Genomic DNA, 20617 nt, shown 5'->3' with positions numbered 1-20617 from the left:
GACAAGGCTCATCAAACATCTTCGTGGGTCCCGAGCCATTCCTTGGAATCTCAAAAAGTGCCGTGAAGCAAGAAATAACTAATTGGGGACAATCGCAAATCACTTCAATCTGGGGCGAGATGCGAGGATTGAGACAAGCTAAAACTTTTATCACTCCAAGTCCTTCAATTGCCAGGAAACTTCCTGGCTTAAAACGTAGGGAACTACGAATACTCGCAGGGCTTCTAACAGGACATTGCCCTGCCAGATATCACCTGCACAAAATCGGCAGGTGGCCTAACAACCTCTGTCGTTTTTGTTTAACTGAGCTGGAAAGCTCGGCACATTTACTCTGCTTCTGCGGAGCACTTGTGTCTCGAAGGCTGCGGTTCCTTGGATCGCACCTTCTTACGCCGTACGATGTATGGCACCACACCCATCCCAAGAAGGTCATACAGTTCATCGACTGTATTGCGCCGAATTGGGATAAACCATGTCTGCAAAATAACCCCTCGTCTTCCGATCCAATGGATACGAGTAATTTGTAGTAACCAGGGTACATCACAAAAGATAGCCTTCTCAGGTGGTCGCAGTGAACTAAACCCAATGCCCATTGGGCAACAAAAAAAAACCGCAATGTTTTCGATATTCAGATCATTATTTCGATGAATTCTTTTTTGAGAAATGTTTCTGGGTCCATTGAGTGTATAAATCACTACAAAAAAGTGTAATTGGTTGGGTTTATGCTCAACAGTAAGTCACATTTATGAATTTTGGATTTCAACCGAATCAACATATTTTTGTATGTTTTGGTTTTTATTTCAATCACTTCAAATAAGGATAACTTTGATTTTTTCCGACCAAAGATTTTCGTTCGCCCCACAAATGAACGGGGATGTTCCACACTTTCATATGTATATGACAGTTTTCTTGCTATTTCTCAAAAAATACTACCCCCCTGAAAAAGACGCCGTGACATAACTAGAGTCTGGAATTATAAAACAACCTAAAAAAAGTTACAAAAAAACTAACTAACCAGTGAGCCGACTGTAAATACTAAAGACAACTAAAGTCACATACCCATCTTACCGATCACTGGAAAAGGTACTTTTTGCGGGAGCTGCAATTGCTTGATGGCCTACATGGCTTGGCGATCCCCAAGTTGAAGTTTCAATCGCTTACAGCCGCATCCGGAATATCACGCAGACGCTGTAGTTTCTCATCGTCCTTTTAGTGTTCGTCTTCCTTCCTTCTGGCGCAAGCTGCTTTCTTTGGCTGTTCTTGTTTTAAATTGTTGATTGCTTGTAAGATCTGGAACTGGTTTGAAAAGAACAGAAGTAAAGGACAACAGTATCTTCCGAAAGTAGACTAACATAAAAATGACAACAATAACATTTCGTCGCGCATCTTAACTTATCGTGTGAGTACTCGCGCTAGTACTACAGAGAAAAAGCACTTTCCATCGAGCGATGATACGGTCCGCGTGAGCGCTTTTCTTCAAAGAGGTCGTTTTGTTCATAATAGAACATCTTTGTAAGCGTTGCCCATAGGATAGTTTACCGTTATGAAGACTGCTGTGGATCCGGATCCCTTGCAGCCTGTCACTAATCTAATCTGATCTAATCAGACCCTAGCGCAGCCAATCTTTCGAAGGGATCCTGGAGAGTGCCTTAGGTTAGATGACGCCTAGCTCTCTTCTTGTCATTTATTAACATTTGTAATGCGCCATTGCATTAGAATGCATTGAAACATCACAAGCGTTAAAGCGGCCAGGCCTACTGCGTAAAGCCGTATCGCAGAGATGACTCATAATTGGGTTGAGTTTGAGCACAGAGTGTTCGAACAACAACACAATTCTGAATCGACAGGGGAGGAAGAAGCGTGGGGACACACCACCATACGCTCCGAGATTTGGTTGTATTCGTTGGGAGCACCATGCTAAGAAGGTTTGGTCATATACTAATAAAAGACTATACAGTGGGATCTGAACCATGACTCAACCTTTTTATGACCCCTCGGCACGGCCGGTTCACTGTCAAAAATGACAGATCAAAATGTCAAGAACTGGCTCCACTGACGATTTTCTGACGTTTCTTTTTTTTTGTTTTGATTGGTGAATCGAAACAAACACACACATTCGATTTATTTGAGGATGCATTTGCCATCCCAATATTGTGGATTTAGCTCGTAGCTGGATTTTCTGGCATCTTCTCACGGTCATTGGAAACGGTCGTGGATAGATCTAGGGGTTCCCAGTTGGAGTGAAAAAATTCAATTTATAGAAAAATTATGGATTAAAATTTTGCTTTTTTATCACTTCTCCGACATCAGGAATAATTGTTTGAACATGCTCGCAATTTTTTAATTCGGTCGGAAAAATTATTATTTTTCTTGAAAAAACTTTCATTTTTAATCACATGATCACCCCTAATTCTGGCTCGATGCCGCCATCATGCGACCGCGTGCTCCGTTTGCCAACAAAGCTGCAGCTGGATGGTAAGACGAAGTGAGGGGGAAGAGATTTTGACATTTTTATGCCCGCATCTGGCCCGCCGCCTATTTCGTCGGTCACTGAGCCGTCGGTCGTTTCCAGTGACCGAGTCCAGCTACACACAAAGAAAAATTACTCTAAATTTAAAAAGATCGTTCGTTGGATTAAAAGTTCGCGTTGGTGAATATTCGTAGAAAGTTCAAACTTTTCAATTTAAAAGTTGGAAAGTTTTTGATACTACCATGCATTTATGGAACAAAATCGTTGTATTGGTAAAAGTATTTTACTTTTAATTGTAAAAGAAACCTTTTATGGCAAGAATACACAACATTTAGCACTACAGGGATAATTTTAGAAAAATGTGCTTGGTTTTTTACATTTATTACAAAAAATAATTAAACAGTATGTTAGGAAAACACTTTTTTTGTATTTAACGCTTCTCCACTAGCTTCTGCTTCATACGGTACGCCACCGGTCACTTTCGAATACCCCAGGCTGGACGGTTCCGGATGGAGGCTTCAACGCGCGACAGCAGTGTAACACGATGGTCACGTTTCCGGCGTCAATAAGGACAGTCTTGGAGGATTTGGCCATTGATTCGGGAAGGGTGGTCGACGTTTTCCGGCTGGAAAGTAAAGTGCCTGAACGGGGAGTTCCCGATCCTGGAAGCGCATCCGGAACATGGAGTTGATGAGGCCCTCGGTACGGAGTTCGATTTTGAGCACGTAATCCTACTTCGAGAATGACACAGATTTTTTTTGGCTCACTGTCCAGATTCATTCGGCTGAAGCTGCGCCGTCGCGACGTGAGTGTTTGTGGGCGGGAAGTTGCTAAAAAAGATGGAAAGTAAGTGAAGTTGGCTAGCCACTGCACACATTCTCAATACTCACCGGTGCTGTAAACCGCCGGCACCGAGTGCAACATCTGCGCTGACCACCTCCAATTATGTAGCTTTTCGTCGTCCTCCTTTTCGTCGGAGGCCCATCGTGAAAATAAACTTTCGCGTACTTGTCCAAAAACCGGAAGTTAATCTTCTTCAACGCAATCTCGTTGTTCATGCAACGCTTCGGCAGCGCCATCTCCTCGATGATATCGCCTCGGTCCTCACGCGAATTGACCCTCAACCACCAATCCCGGGCCACCACCACCCAATACAACCGGTGCGAATCCACATTCCTACCTCTCATCCTACAAAAACAAACAAAATCAATCACAAACCCCACAAAATACCCAAGCTTCCTTCTTACGCATTCCGGCCGTGGAACAGCTGCAGTTCCTGCAGGAAGCTGGCCTTGTCCTTTTCGAGCACTCGACCTCGTCCCGCTCCTGCACCACCCTCCTTCGAAGGAGTTCCGCTGCTGCTGTTTGGCTCACGAAGGTTTCCGCGTCCGAGTCCTGGCTGCTGCCGCGGTCGGCTTTGCTTTGCGTCCTAGACTCACCAGCACCACCGGACCCACCAAAGTGTTTGTTTACATTTGCGACTTAGGCGTACACGGTTACACGAGAACGTCAAAATGAAAGAAATTTTACAGTCGAATTAAAAGTAAAAACTTTTAAATCAGTGAGCAATGAGATTTTCAAAAACTGTAGCAGTAAAAGTTTTCATTTTCAAAACAAGAAAAAAACTTTTAATGTAGCAAATTTTAACAACTTTTTAATTCAAAAGTAAGTTACTTTTGTCATTACCATAATATTTTTTTGTGTGTAGGAACTGATCGTACAATAATATCGGAGAACCGGAACAACCGACAGGTTTTTCAGGCTGATCGCCATAATTTTTTAATTTAATTTTAATTTTGCCTTCTATTTCCGTCGATTTCGTAATAAGTCGCCGATGGAACAAATGGCCATTCGGCATCGGTTCCGGGTTGATCAGCAGGTGCTGCATGCGGTCATGTAACATCCCTTGGTACTTCCGATTACCGGTTTCACAAGAAATTAAGCACGCGAGAGCAACGATTGCAAAAGGCTTGTGTGCTTGCCGGAATAAACACGATGGTGGTCGGTGTGAAAGCTTCCGGTTCCGGTACACGGAACCCCGGGGAAAGTCGTAGAATCGAACGTATTTGAACCGATCGGAACCAGGATACGCTGAAGCTTTTCTTAGACGCAAGCCCTCCTGATTAGCACGCTGTCCAACTCCACCTTACAGGACATTTCCAACCAAGGTATAGCTCTAAGTTGTTTAGTATCAATTAAATCTTCAATCGAAAAGTTCATTCAAACTAAAAAAAGATGTCTAGAGTGTTGATTAGATCAATCATCATTTACAATCAAATTTACAATGAAAAAGACTTGTAACAATATGATTGTATTTTGCTAAGTCACGGTCATCAAAAGACATTTCTGTGGCTAAGGAATTTAAAACCAGGTTCTAACATAACAGCTCGGGAAACGGCATATTTGATTAAAACATCGACAAAAAGCTGTAAATTTTATATATTTTCAATTCAAACTTAACCACAAATTTACATCAGTAACATACACACACATACACCCACACATAAGTCGACGACTTGGCTGCGGTAGCCCCAGGTTGGGCCTTCCCCTCGCGGATGCGGTTCTTCTTGGTCGCAGGGTCTACGTTGGTAGGGAAGCCTTCTTCTTGCACACGTCCTTGAGGAACGGTTACGGCACTCTTCAGCCTGGTCATTTCACGCCTTCACTCGAGCATTGCTTTTCCAACTGAAGTTCCTTCAACTTGTTTTGGTGGTAGTGGGCACCGAATGACCACGCTCCATTTATCTGGGAGGCCGGTGCACGGGCGTGGTCAAGGACATGACAGCGAATTCCCTGGAAAGAGACAAATGATTTCTCGCTTAAGATAGGAAAATCTGGTTAATATGTTCAAATCCTCATATCGCAAGAAGAGTTTGAACTACTCAACTGATCTTGTGCTATTTAAAAACACTTAAATCCGAGGGGGGGGGAAACTGGCCTTAATATATTTAATTTGCGCATTTAATGTATTAAGGAATTATATTCCTCTTGTCAACTAACATTTGACAGCGCCCAACCTGCTTTGTCGAAAACATTGATTTGTTTTGCGTCTCCTTCGCGCACCCTCCTGTCAAGTTTGTGTTGATTATTTGATCTTGGTCAAAAATTTGGCAAAGCTGATCAATTTTTTTTTTTGTTTTCAATTTGTTTTTGCGAATGTTTCCGGAAGGAATCAGTAAATTTCTGTTGCTAGAAGCTGCAAAAGGTGATCCATCGTCCATTTCCGCATCTAGTTTTCATCGAAGATTTCGGATTCTCGGAAAACCGGCAGCTTATAACGATCATAGAGGCCTTGACCGTATTCATCTGAACTTCCTGCTGGGCCTGTTCGCCGCAGTTGCGCATGTCTCCTTGCCGTTCCGTCGAAACCCGACATCGAGAAGGTCCTGAGCTCGGTCGGTATCGAGGCCGACTCAACCCGAGTCACCAAGGTGGTCAACGAGCTGAAGGGCAAGTCCGTCGTGAAACTGATCGCTAGTAGCGATTCGCTACCCGCCGCGAGAAGCTCTCCTGGATGCCGTCCGGTGGTGCTGCCCTGGCCGCTGCCGCCAAGGAGAAGAATAGAGCAAAAGAAGGAAAAGAGTTCGAATCCGAGGATGATGACGACATGGGATTCGGTCTCTTTGAATGAGGGATTTCTTCGTGGCAACATCGCCGGATGGCTGCTGCCGGTTGCTTTGGCGTTTTATCCACAAACAAAAATTGTGCATTTTTTGTAGTGCTTTTTTTTATTCAGCTGCATGCAATTGTTTGATCTGAAACATCAAATAAAGAATCTTCTGCTTGTGTTTATGCTCCCCAATTTTAAGAAACCTTTGAGTCTCGCTTAGAGTTCAATTTTATTCGAGTTTCATTTTTCAACTATTTTTATTTTTATTTTTTTAATCTCAACATCTCACGTTCCATTTCGACTGTGACCGCCACTAGAGTCTCAAGATAGCTAAGTTCATTTCCGCTGGAACTGTCCGGGTCGTCAGCTGGCAGAGGGGCCAGCACTGGTTGAACGATCTGTTGTGGCGCGTTTTTCTCGCAGCTCGGCCGTGAGGCTTCCCAGCCGTCATAAGGTTCAGAAGTCCCGCGGACTGTCCCACGGAAACGGGACAAGTTTCAACCGATAAGGTCGATGAAGATCAGGATGGCGATTGGTAACGTCGCGGAGGCGGTCTTTGCTCATCGAAACATGCGTGGAATCGTTCTTCTGATGTTGGTCGTTCACCTTGAAGAAGTCTGAAATAGGAATAAGGAGTTACCCCTGGAATTAGGAATCCTCCACTGTTGCGTATAAACGCAGAGTGGCGTTCTTTGTGTGTGCTTACGATGACCTGGTGCCCGTGCTACTGCTTAAAGTAGAATTAGAAATAAACAACTGTTTGAAGCGAGCGGTAGTGCGGGCGCACCGAAGTCGTAAGCATATTGTGTTTTTGTGAAACTATCTGTAATTAACTAATAAATAATTTTAGTTTGTAACGTGCGCAAATTTGGAGTTTTCTTCACTTTGCCGTTCACGAAACCGGTGCCCGGATCTGCCTGTCAATCGCCGTTCGCAACATTACAAAGACTTCGTGGCTGGGATCATCCCGAAGTTCAAAACCAGCGGACACGGCCTATTGCAGCTGTTTCCCAGGGGAGTGGCGAGCTGGAACTCTTCCGTCTGGATACGGAGCAAAGTAAGTGGGAGCCTGTGGACAAAGGGCAATGGCGGTGCAGAAGGAACATCCTCGCGACAGTCAGCACAGCGTCAGCAGTACACTTCCACCGAAGCTTACCAGCGGAGAGCAGTCTTTGCATCGACCACGGCCTGCAAGAACCAGATGTGCGAGATGGTGGACGTGGCCGATACTCACGCTGGAGTGTCGTCATCAACGTCAGCGACCGGAGAGTGCGAATCAGAAGCGGCTGGTTAAGACGACGACAACAACAATGGGGTCGACGGAGCAGTTGTTTGCGCCATCAAATCCTGGATCAATGACGTCAAGAACACCAAGAAGAAGTTCGCTTAGCAACTCCGGAGCACGCCGAAGAAGTTGATGTAAAACTACAGCTTAGGTGAAGCGGCAGTGTTACGGGGGGGAGTGTTGCGTATAAACGCAGAGTGGCGTGCCCCTCGGACACTGCTGCTGAACTTCTTGTGTATCGTTCTTTGTGTGTGCTTACGATGACCTGGTGCCCGTGCTACTGCTTAAAGTAGAATTAGAAATAGACAACTGTTTGAAGCGAGCGGTAGTGCGGGCGCACCGAAGTCGTAAGCATATTGTGTATTTGTGAAACTATCTGTAATTGACTAATAAATAATTTTAGTTTGTAACGTGCGCAAATTTGGAGTTTTCTTCATTTCGCCGTTCACGAAACCGGTGCCCGGATCTGCCTGTCAATCGCCGTTCGCAACATCCACTGAAAACTTACTCAAATGTCCTGCATGTTGTTGGCCTCATCCACAGAAACGTCTTCTGAATCGACCGCCGACCAGCGGGGGCGCCTTGGCTGAAGCTATTTACCGAGCAGCTGGAGTGGTCCCAGGAATCCCTTCTTCACCGTGTCCTCGGTCTCTTTTTCTTTTTTTGCGCGTTCTCCTGTAGGCACTTCTCTCTGACAACAAAAACAACAAAAACAAACGCTCGCAATGTCAAACTGGTTCAATGAGATGTAAAAAGAGGTGGCGATGTTTTGATCGTAAACAAAAATTAATTTTGCGTTAATTCGTTAATTTCTGCAGTTAATTAATTAAATTATTTAATTATTTTCGATTGTCACGCCCCTCGCTTAAATCTTACCATTTTGTTTGAATAATAATCGAAGGAGTTCTGCAACAAAAACAAAAATTCCGCCGTACAGCTGATGCGAAAACAAAAACAAACACGATCGCGCCTCGATGCGATACGCGCGCAAAACAGCACAAAGCAAAATTGAAAAAGGCAGTGCGGCCAAGGAAATCTGTCATACGGGGGGTAAGCCGATGCGGTTCAACGTGGTTCACGCGGTTCACAGCATATGAGTCATATTTTTTTGAAAAAAATGTTCGGAGTGTTTAGTCTTTAATTAGTCAATGGTTTGGTACTCCGGGACCCTCTGGGATGGGATATTGTATTTCCACGAATGCCCTGGCTGGACACTATTTGCCGTGGTTATAGCGCCACAACTCGCTCTCTGTAACAGTATTCCTAATTCCAGTCCAAGTTCACCAAGTCGTCATGGCCTAGCCAATTCAAAGGACGGGGGATCGAACCCCGCCTTGAGCGACTACAATTTTTCGTTCATATTCAGTATTTCAAATATTTCTAAGTCTTAAACTTTCTCGTTGGGAGCAGATGGGCATCGAAACCCAGGACCATTCGCTTACAAAGCCACGGCCGCTCCCTGGATCCCTTGCAGCCTGTCACTACAGTTAACTCATCCCTTTATCCTCCATCCGCCACCCAGAGGCAAGCGCCTTAGGGCTGCCAAAGTCCTGACGACCCACAGGACCTGGGAAAACCAATCTTATCGTCCTTAAGCGTAAAGACTTTAAGACTAGCTTTCATCATCAAAGCCCACGGAACTATTCAAGTTTTAAATTTCTGCTGATAAATATTCTGAAATCAAGAATGTAAAAAAAACCTTATTAGACGAAAAAATTTCGTGTATGAATGCTAAGGGGTACCAGCAGCTTGGATAAAACGAAAAGGGGTACCTGACCAAGAAAAGGTTGAGAACCGCTGAACTATATTATATGGCTTGTTCTTACCTGAAGAAGTCTGTTAGCCTCATGTTTATAAAATTCTCCACTATCTTTGAGCAATGGCACTTCAAATATAGCTTGATATAACTGAAGGGCATCTTTTTTTTTGTATTCCTCTACACACACAAAGCTTTGTATAGCTCCTTTGATAGTTCTAGCTATATCAGTTGGTTGGCTTTCCTGCAGCCGATCCTTTTGTATACCTTCTAATAATTGTTTAACAAGGGTCTCACTTATTATTTCAACCATATGCTGTCGCCAAATATCAAGTCCCAATTCACCGATTTCGAGCTGTTCATGAACGTCGTGTGTGATACAACCATAAACCACTTCTACTTCTGATAGCTTTTGTTTTTTTATATGCTGCTGATTCAAGTATCTGTTGGAAGATATGGTTTTCATTAATGTAAATTTTATTTGTTCTTGTATAGTGTAAGTGCGGAGAACCGATCGGTGTCTAACAAATTTTTCATTTTAAATTTTCATGTTTTTTGTAACTTTGCAGGTCACCCGCGACAGACATGGACGACAAAACAAAGAGAAACGCAAAAAGTAACTTTTTAAAAACTTTTTTTTTCGTAAAATCGCGATAACTCGTGATGGTTACAAGCAAACCTGTTATGTTTATATATCATTTTTTTTTGTAATTGTCTGCATTACAACTGTGATAACTAATTTCCTTCCTTGAAAAATAAAAATAAATATTTAGAACACAGGTAATAAAATTATAAAATTCTATAGAGAGCATTTAGAGTTTAACTCTTCACTGATTTCCATCCTTAAGGCGAAAGGCAATGCCGCGGGGCCGGCTAGTTGGCGCGAAAAATCTCATAGGTTACTGCGATGCGCGCGCGCCACGTGCTCTCGTTTTGAATGCTGGCGTGGCTCAGTTACTGATCGCACAAACTGCGTGCAGTGGAAAGTATTGTAATCAGCATGGAAATAAAGAAATAAATATTTTATCAAAACAATTCTTTTTTAAATAGTTTCAAGCAGTGTGGTTGGTGTTGGAAAAGCGTACACGGGTTTTTCGAAATATGAAAAAAATAATCATTTTGAATTGACAGTTTTTGTGAACTATATCGAACTGCTAATATTTTATTTATTTTTATTTGTTGTACAAATATTGTTTTGGCAAATATTTTAGCAAGGTTTGATTTACAAAAACATTGATAAGCTTGTTTCGAATGTAAGTAAAATGACTGCATATCGTTATTTCGATTTACAGTAACTCAAAAAAAAAACACACTCAGCCACACGAAACATGTCAATACTTCGAAGGCTTATTGCTAATCAACTGACGTAGCGTAAAATACATTTTAAAACACTTTTTTTCATTCAAATGTAGTAATTTGAATTGTGTATGTGTTGAGCGACATAAACATCAAAAAATATTTTGAACAGTGCCTTACCGAGTGATGAAGACGAGTCAAATAATTAAAAAAATTGAGGAATGTTATACAAATACATCAATCCCTGACATAAACATTTTTCTATTATCTCTAAGAAAATACATTGCACGCTTTCAATATCATTAAATGAATTTCAAAGTCAATTTTGTTGTTTGGAATAAAAAAAAACGAAGTTGACTTTATAGCTGTCGGCCACCATTGCTAGTACCAACCAAGGCTGTATATCATAGGTACTCGCCATCTTGCTGTGCATGAGTGTGAGTGCATGACTCCGTGCCACTAAAACCAAAACAATAACAAAAGAACAATGGACCGTGCCAGGAAAACCAAAACATAAACAATGTCAGTGTCAGTGGAGTGAGAGAGTCAGAGATAGCGATTTTGACAACCGCACTACTACACACTCAATCGCGAGTACCTTAGGTAGAAAGCCATGAGTACCAACCACTAGTGCCTTCCTTTTTATCTACAAGGACTTCGCCGCCCTGGGCTCCTAAGTGTATGAAAGTATGGCACGGAGCGACGGCGCCAAATACCCATATTTACACAAAGAATTTTAGAGCGCCCGCCGCGGGATTCGAACCGGCGACCTCTGGATTGGAGTCCAGTGCGCGGTCCGATTGATCCACACGGGCGGGACGCCCGTTTGGAATAAGCAAACATAATTTTCTATATTTTTTTTATTAGACGCCCGTTGAGGCAATATCAACTTCAAAGTCAAGAAAAATGTTCTGATAAAAACAGGAAACCCATTTATTTTCAGATGGCAAATGAAATGAATAACATCAATTTATTCAATTTGTATTACAAAATCAATGTTAGTTCTTCTAATTGCTAGAAATTTATTATAAAAAGAAGCTGCATCGTGGGAGCGACAAAGGATCGACAAAGGCAACTAAATTTAAAAAAATAAATTGCTAATGTCAAGATAACTTTCAAATAATTTGAAATGGCGGGTTTCATTATTCATTCCTCATTTTTTCATAGTAAAATAATTTAATTTAATTCGTAATATGGTTTATGAAAAAAAATAATTAATTTTCTTTTTCCTTTAACAAAAATATGGGTTACAAAAATAATTGCAAGCAAAATATTGCATTCATCTAAACCAGCGATTCTCAACGGGGATACCGGGCCTACTTGATTTACATGGCAGGGGGTACCAGCCTAGAAGAAGGTTGAGAATCGCTGATCTAAACGAACATGGCATTTTGTGTCTGTTCCTGATCAAACTGGTGATCAAAATTTATTGTTTCATATCCCTGAAGTATAAATTAGAAATATCAAGTAAAATTTGAAATTGATAAAAACTCTCTGCGATGGCAGTTTGGGTTAACTCCTGATAAAACTAGTGATCAGAATTGAGTGTTTTATATCTCTGAAATATAAATTCAAATTTTGCTAAATAACCTAGTGAAAATTAAAATAGATTAAAAAAAATAATTTAAAAATGTAAAAAAATCTTGGAACGTCAGTTGTTCCTATAAATTATTAAATAATTTTAAACACTTTCGGTGATGGCAGTTTGGGAAAGTTCCTGGTGATCAGAATGTATTGTTTTATATCTCTAAAGTATAAATTCAAAATTTGCTAAATAACCTAGTGAAATTTAAAATAGATTAAAAAAAATCTTAGAAGGTTAGTCATTTCTAGTCAAAAAAATCAAATTATTCGCTCTACAGCATTGCCTTGGCGTTCTCGATTGCGAGATTCCTACTCGAAACTAGGTGTTCGAAGGCTTGATTGTTGAGGCAATTGCAAACCTCTTTTTACACCTTAGCTTCCATCCACCCCGGGATTCGAACTGACGACCTTTGGATTGTTAGTCCAACTGCCTACCAGCGACTCCACCGAGGCAGGACCCAGGGAGACGACTCCTACACCTGGACTGAGCTAACGACCTAACCTTTTTAGGTTAGTCCGGGGCCAACATTTACTTCCCGTCCGACGGAAGGCGTGATAAGACAAATCTCGTCTCGAAAAATGCCACCGGGACCGTCTGGGATCGAACCCAGGCCGACTGGGTGAGAGGCAATCACGCTTACCCCTACACCACGGTCCCGGCTCATTTCTAGTAAATTATTAAATAATTTCAAAAACTCTCTGCGTTGGCAGTCTGAGTCAGCTCCTGGTCAAACTAGTTTTCAAAATTTATTGTTTTATATCTCTGAAATATTAATTAAAATTTTGCCAAATTACCCAGCAAAATTTAAAATTGATAAAAAAAAGTCTTAGAATGTTAGTCATTTCTAGTAAATTATTAAATAATTTTAAAAACTCTCTTCGATGGCAGCAGGGTTGCGAATGAGCGAGCGAGCCAGAAGCCGTGCTCGCTCATTCATGAGCATGAGGACTTAACAGGTAGCTCGTGCTCGCTCATGCTCATCACATGCGCTCGCGCTCAATCAGCGCTCATCAGCAAATCAGGTAGATTTTTAGTCCAGTCCAGTTTTCAGGCCAATTGGATTGCCACTTTTAAAGATAATTTCATCGCGAAAAAGGGACATGAACTCATCAAAGTTGCATTGGTAATTTAATTTTGGTTAACCGCGGTAAATTTTCATGAAAACATTAATGTTGTCAGCCTATATTTTTTTCAGAATTTGATAATTTAGAAAACTAGTTTTGATTAAATTCCCGATAAATGAAAAATGGCTGACTCGCAATTAAGGTGTCTTAATTTGCTAAAAATCCCAGACACTCTTTTTAGCTTATTTCACTTTCAAATTTAGAGTAAACTGTCAAGGAACGGAATTTTTAGGTCTTAAATAAGCTGTAAATAGGATGGTAATCGATTTTTTATATTAAAACATGTTTTTACTTGTGAGCACGCTCATTGCTCATTTATTTATTTGGATCGACTCCAGCAAATAAATAAGATAATTGATGTTAAAATTATCTAAGACACAGATTTGACATTTATTATGCAAAATTATTCACAAATAATTGACTAAACAAGATGAGGTGCCCAGGAATTAAAACATGACTAAACGTATTATCAAGAAAACATATTTGTGTTCCTTAAAAGATACTTTTCAGCTTTATTAAATAGTTCACTTTCACGTCTCACTCTATTATCAACTTTTTTTTATTAATCGTATTATTTCTACACAGTAAAAAAGTGTACATTTGGATGGTGTAATTTTATAAGGTTGAATATTACCTTATTACCTTGAATGTTATAATTTTAACTCGATTTAGACTGAAAAAGTTGCATTACACCAGAAAAGTGGTAAAATTACACATTTTCAGAAGTAAAATTACGCATTTTTCTAACATAAAAGACGTACTTCCCAGATCTAATATTTCTATGATTTTTTACTGTGTACAGATCTTAATGTAACACCTTAACCCCTTAACTCTGACTCCAAAACAAGTTTCAAAACAAAAAATATGACAAATAACTTCATCCAATATTATCAAGATTAGCCTATTCAAGCCTCCATTAAAAAAACAACCTCGAAGCTCTGCTGAAAAAAAAGTGATTATCGTTTACCCGGTACAGGTAAAAAAAATACCGCTCATTTTGCTCAATGAGCAAAAATGAGCGCGAGCGCGAGCAATGAGCATTTTCGCTCATAAAATAAATGAGCAAACACGAGCACGAGCAAACGTGAGCTAGCTCGCGTTGCGCTCCTCCTCACGAATGAGCGAAAAATGCTCGCTCATAAGCGGATGAGCGCTAAAAATCGCAACACTGGATGGCAGTCTGAGTCAGTTCCTGGTAAAACTAGTGATCAGAATTTATTGTTTTATATTTGTAAAGTATAAATTCAAATTTTGCTAAATTATCTAGTGAAATTTAAAATTGATAAAACAAATCTTAGAAGGTTAGTCATTTCTAGTAAATTATTAAATAAGCATAAGCATAGGTGCCCACCCGCAGTTGCTACTCCGTTATTGACCAGGACCTCCAGAAGTTACATCCACGAGCCGTGGAAGATGAGTGGGTGCTATCTTTCCTCGCTTCGCAACTTCTCAAAGGCCCCTATCATGCTGATCAATACCGGCGCCGGCCACGACCAGTGGTAGGGTCACGGGGAAGTGGATGGGAATGTTAGTCCGATACTTGAGTGATAGAGACCGCCCAATCGACTGCTTCTCCGACAAAGTATCACATGAGTTTTGAGGGGGTTAGTAGATGGGTATGAGGTCAGGATTCACGAGTGGCAGTGATGTGACCATGAGCATTTTGTTTATCGGTTGAAATTTTTTAAATCTTAGGCAGCTGGCTGCGGAAAGATAAAATGGTTTATTTTTATCGTACGCGTGCCAGCCGAGCAGTAATGCTATGGGCTGAACTTATCAGTATATTTTTACTGTTTTTTACAATTTAGATAACGCGAGCAAATTTCAAAAATAGTAAATGAATGACGCTTTACTCTTCATAAAATCGATAGTTTGATGAGTTAATACTAAAACTGAAAGTTAGAATAATTTTTGACGATCATTTACGACGAAAATTATCGCGAAAAAACCGGACTGTGCATCCCAAGAAGCACTGCACTTATGAAGGCATTATTTAATTATTATGACCAATCACCCCATGCACACAAACAGCGACACAAAAGAGACAAAAATTATCGCGAGAAAGCAGGACTGCGCGTCCCCAGAAGCACTGCACTTATGAAGGCATTATTTAATTATTATGACCAATCACCCCATGCACACAAAAAGCGACACAAAAGAGACAAAAATTATCGCGAAAAAACAGGACTGCGCGTCCCCAGAAGCACTGCACTTATGAAGGCATTATTTAATTATTATGACCAATCACCCCATGCACACAAAAAGCGACACAAAAGAGACAAAAATTATCGCGAAAAAACAGGACTGCGCGTCCCCAGAAGCACTGCACTTATGAAGGCATTATTTAATTATTATGACCAATCACCCCATGCACACAAAAAGCGACACAAAAGAGACAAAAATTATCGCGAAAAAACAGGACTGCGCGTCCCCAGAAGCACTGCACTTATGAAGGCATTATTTAATTATTATGACCAATCACCCCATGCACACAAACAGCGACACAAAAGAGACAAAAATTATCGCGAGAAAACAAAACTGCGCGTCCCCAGAAGCACTGCACTTATGAAGGCATTATTTAATTATTATGACCAATCACCCCATGCACACAAAAAGCGACACAAAAGAGACAAAAATTATCGCGAAAAAACAGGACTGCGCGTCCCCAGAAGCACTGCACTTATGAAGGCATTATTTAATTATTATGACCAATCACCCCATGCGCTTCGCTTCGCTTCGCTTCGCTAGGAGACGGTGATTTTAGCGGATTGCAGACTGGATTTTCGCCATGTGATGTGGTGATTGTCTAAGCCCAAGTTGCCTAGGAATCGATAATTGGGAATAGAACCAATTCCACCTGAACCAGATTCTCACGACCATGGCAGCCGTCCATTGCCGGCCGCTCCCATCTCCACCGCGCACCAGGGACAAGGATAGGGGATTTGGAAGACGGGAAGTGTTGATGCTCCACTTTTTTCAGAGTATTAAGGGAAAATCTCCACGGTATCCTCAAGTAAGTTTCGCTTGGAGTTGGACGGTTTTTGGGAAGGTGAATGGTCTGAGGATCCACCCTAGGCGAGTGGTAACGACCGTTGCATTGTTGTTCGAATTCTTCGTAAGTTCTCATTTCAATTCATTTCAATTCTTCTCATCTCTTATTGGATGAATTCTATCAGTCGCCCAGGCTATTTATAGCGAGGTAATGTAGGTTCATTTCAAATGCGCCTGCATGCATGCAATGCAATGCATTCTTGTATGTTCTGATATTCAACTTGCATTCAAATTTATTCTCGTCCGTTTCTTGGATTCAACTATATCAGTCTAAGTCCTACTCAAGTTACCAATGCTCCACGGTAAAGTGGAAAGCATTTTGCTTGTCAATCCTAAGGACAGGGGATCGAACCCCGCCGTGAGCTTCATGTTTTTTCATTAATTTCCAAATTCAATGAGTCCAGAACTTTCTCGTTGGGATATTATGACCAATCACCCCATGCACACAAAAAGCGACACAAAAGAGACAAAAATTATCGCGAAAAAACAGGACTGCGCGTCCCCAGAAGCACTGCACTTATGAAGGCATTATTTAATTATTATGACCAATCACCCCATGCACACAAAAAGCGACACAAAAGAGACAAAAATTATCGCGAAAAAAATTCTAGTAAATTATTAAATAATTTCAAAAACTCCCTGCGTTGGCAGTCTGAGTCAGCTCCTGGTCAAACTAGTTTTCAAAATTTATTGTTTTATACCTCTGAAATATTAATTAAAATTTTGCCAAATTACCAAGCAAAATTTAAAATTGACAAAAAAAAGTCTTAGAATGTTAGTCATTTCTAGTAAATTATAAAATAATATTGAAAACTCTCTGCGATGGCAGTCTGAGTCAGTTCCTGGTAAAACTAGTGATCAGAATTTATTGTTTTATATTTGTAAAGTATAAATTCAACTTTTGCTAAATTACATAGTGAATTTAAAAATTGATAAAAAATATCTTAGAAGGTTGATCATTTCTAGTAAATTGTTAAATAATTTCAAAAACTCTCTGCGTTGGCAGTCTGAGTCAGAGTCTGAGTCAAACAAGTATTCAAAATTATATATTTATATCTCTGAAGCATAAATTAAAATTTTGCCAAATTGCCAAGTGAAATTTAAAATTGATAAAAAAAAATCTTAGAAGGTCAGTCATTTCTAGTAAATTATTAAATAATTTAAAAAACTCTCTGCGATGGAAGTCTGAATTTGTTCCTGGTCAAACTAGTGATTAGAATCTATTTTTTTAGATCCCTCTCTGCGTTGGCAGTCTGAGTCAGAGTCTGAGTCAAACAAGTATTCAAAATTATATATTTATATCTCTGAAGCATAAATTAAAATTTTGCTAAATTACAAAATGAAATTTAAAATTGATAAAAAAAAATCTTAGAAGGTCAGTCATTTCTAGTAAATTATTAAATAATTTAAAAAACTCTCTGCGATGGAAGTCTGAATTTGTTCCTGGTCAAACTAGTGATTAGAATCTATTTTTTTAGATCCCTGAAGTAAAATAATATAACGGATGTGAAATTTAAAATTATTAAAATAGCTTGGAACGTCAGACATTTGTAAAAAAAAAATGGGAAGAGAGTCTGATAGGCAGTTCTTGGAAATATAATATTTAATTATTAAAAATCAGAAATTAAGTTGTTTGAATTTAGTTTTTTAATATAAAAAAACTTTATGAGATTCGAATCCAAATCAGTTTCAAGTCAGGTTAGTGATAAAAACTGGTTGTCCCTGGAGTATAAAATCACAACTTAGCATGAGGCCATGTTGAATTGCAAAAATCTATAAATCTGATAAAACTAGTAAATTTAAATAAATTATAATCAAAAAATCAAACCATCCGCATTAACGCCCCCCGGGTCTTTTGTGGTCTCTATTGCAAGTTTCTGCTCGAACCTAGGAGTCCGAGGGCTTGAATGGGGAGAGCACCCAAACCTCTTCCCGAGCAGACGGAAATAACTTGGGAATAACATTTTTTGATATTGGAGAATACTACCCGGGCGGAAAGTGAGTTGGTGGATATAACTTCGAATTATCTTGGCTTGTTTATTCGCATCTTGCTGTAAACTCCTCGAGTTATGACGACTTTTGAAACCGACTGCGTATCATGGAAAGTATATTCCATGATCATACTGCATTATCTACAGTTGATATTGAGCTCTTAGTGGTAGTTTTTTTGGACTAAGCAAAAATTTCGAAAATTTTATTTTTTCCAAAATTTTACCCGAACATCATGAAATGATTATTTTGACTATATTTCAAATTTATGCTGGACTTAGAAAAATTAGCAGTCACTGACATAATTTTCAATTTCCGACACTTAGAATAATGTTCATGAGCTGATATTTTAAAGTTTGATTTTATTTATGCTGGACTTTGACATTTTTGCGTATATTTTTCAGTTCTTTACTTTTACAGAAAAAGCATTTTTTTGGGACTTAGAAAATTTTTGGGAGTTTGGAAACATGATGAATTATTTTGATGTTTATTTTTGCTTTGAACCAAAATTTCGGAAAAATCGACGAAATTACAGGAAATTTTCGTCCGATTTTTAAAAAAACATCAGTTTGTTCCTAAAATAATGTCCCTAACAAAACGTCTTCATTGAAATTTTGAAATTCGAAAGTCGGTTTTTAATAATTATTGATATACTCCCTACAAAAATCGTTCCGGCACTTAGAAAATTTACGGGATCCGTATCACGACAAGATTTTTGGTAGAATTTATTTGATTTTTTGGACTTAGCAACATTTTGGCTTTCGACCAGTAAAATATTTTCAACACTTAAATTTTTTCGAGAACAGGAAACTGAAAAAAAATTGGGACTTAGAAAATTTTTGGGAGTTTAGGAACATGATAAATTATGTTGATGGTTATTTTTGCTTTGAACCAAAATTTCGGAAAAATCGTCGAAATTACAGGAAATTTTCGTCCGATTTTTACAAAAACATCAGTTTGTTCCTAAAATAATGTCCCTAACAAAACGTTTTCATTGAAATTTTGAAATTCGAAAGTTGGTTTTTAATAATTATTGATATACCCCCTACAAAAATCGTTCCGGCACTTAGAAAATTTACGGGATCCGTATCACGACAAGATTTTTGGTAGAATTTATTTGATTTTTTGGACTTGGCAAAATTTTGGCTTTCGGCTAGTAAAATATTTTCAACACTTAGAAATTTTTCGAGATGAGGAAACCGAAAAAAAATGGGACTTAGAAAATTTTTGGGAATTTAGAAACATGATAAAATATTTTTGCTTTGAAGTTGCAGTTGAAATTTTTTCAACATTTTGAAAAATTATTTTGATAAGAAACATTACCAGGCTTTTTGAAATTTTACTGTGGATTTTTGGACTTATGCAATGTTAGGAATATTTTCATAAAATTTTATTTTTAATTTAAAAAAAATGGAATATAGAGACTTTGGATTTTTCGTGATTTGGAAAATTTTTGTGACATTTTGGCGATTCAACGCATTCTCCACAATTTTTTAATGAGTTTTTAAAGTAAAATAATTTTTCAACTTTGAAAAATCTTGTTTTGATGTAAGTGCGTATATTCCTGCAATATTACTCATATTTGTGAAGATGAAGAAGGAGGGGGGGGGGGGTCTGAATTGTGGCGGGGTGCATTAAAAACCAATAAAATTATTTTTGGGATCAAAATCTACTTTATGAACTTGATATGATTTTTGGAAGATTTCAGTTGTTTGCTTGTATAAACTCAACTTGATGTGGCATTGTTGGTCAAATAAACTCAACAAGATTTTTTAATTTATCATGCTAATTCTTCAAGCCGAATGAGTACAGAAATTAACAGTGCGAGGAAAAAGCTACCGCACATCTGGCGCGCCGGGGAATCGAACCCCGCTCTTTCGCATACCGTGCGAGCGCGTACACCACTTCGCCAACGCGCCGTGCTTGCCGAGGCAAGTTCAGCTAGTTGTTTTGTGATCTACCGTTCTCCACCGATCGTACCAGTGTACGGTTGCTTCTTCCACAACACTATTATTCTGTTCTCAAAGGCTTCTAAAGAAAGCCTTTGAGAACAGAATAATAGTGTTGTGGAAGAAGCAACCGTACACTGGTACGATCGGTGGAGAACGGTAGATCACAAAACAACTAGCTGAACTTGCCTCGGCAAGCACGGCGCGTTGGCGAAGTGGTGTACGCGCTCGCACGGTATGCGAAAGAGCGGGGTTCGATTCCCCGGCGCGCCAGATGTGCGGTAGCTTTTTCCTCGCACTGTTAATTTCTGTACTCATTCGGCTTGAAGAATTAGCATGATAAATTAAGAAATCGCGTTGCCCTTTGCTTAGGGTAAAACAAAAAATCTTAACCTTAGGTCAACAAGATTTTTTCGCAGATACGCCTCGAACAATTTATGTTCGTGGCCATGTTCGGTTACCCGGGCAGAAAGTCGCATCATGGGACGAACAAAAAAATAAC

General features: G+C 39.6%; 1 protein-coding gene, 1 long non-coding RNA gene and 1 pseudogene across 3 annotated transcripts in view; 1 reads left to right on the top strand and 2 right to left on the bottom strand.

Moving 5' to 3' along the window:
• LOC120431003 (cullin-2) overlaps nucleotides 1-9667 on the bottom strand; it is a 76936-nt gene extending 67269 nt beyond the window's left edge. Inside the window, exon 1 of the mRNA XM_039596162.2 lies at nucleotides 9192-9667. Within this exon, the coding sequence (XP_039452096.2) occupies nucleotides 9192-9587 (396 nt within the window). The 5' untranslated portion in view covers nucleotides 9588-9667. The remainder of the gene's footprint in view (nucleotides 1-9191) is intronic.
• LOC120431006 (uncharacterized) lies at nucleotides 2149-9177 on the bottom strand. The gene is made up of 4 exons (XR_008211910.1): nucleotides 7874-9177; nucleotides 3718-5263; nucleotides 3361-3658; nucleotides 2149-3300 (listed from the first exon to the last, which is right to left on the bottom strand). It is a non-coding gene; the product is annotated as an uncharacterized LOC120431006 (long non-coding RNA).
• LOC120431004 (uncharacterized) lies at nucleotides 5270-7785 on the top strand (annotated as a pseudogene). The gene is made up of 2 exons (XR_008211907.1): nucleotides 5270-6874; nucleotides 6931-7785. The product of XR_008211907.1 is annotated as an uncharacterized LOC120431004 (transcript).
• Nucleotides 9668-20617: the final 10950 nt, after the last annotated feature.

Source organism: Culex pipiens, chromosome 1, assembly GCF_016801865.2.
Source record: "Culex pipiens pallens isolate TS chromosome 1, TS_CPP_V2, whole genome shotgun sequence".
NCBI classification, from domain to species: Eukaryota; Metazoa; Arthropoda; class Insecta; order Diptera; family Culicidae; genus Culex; species Culex pipiens.
The sequence above is the reverse complement of the archived record's forward strand: the minus strand, read 5'-3'. Positions and strand labels throughout refer to the sequence as shown.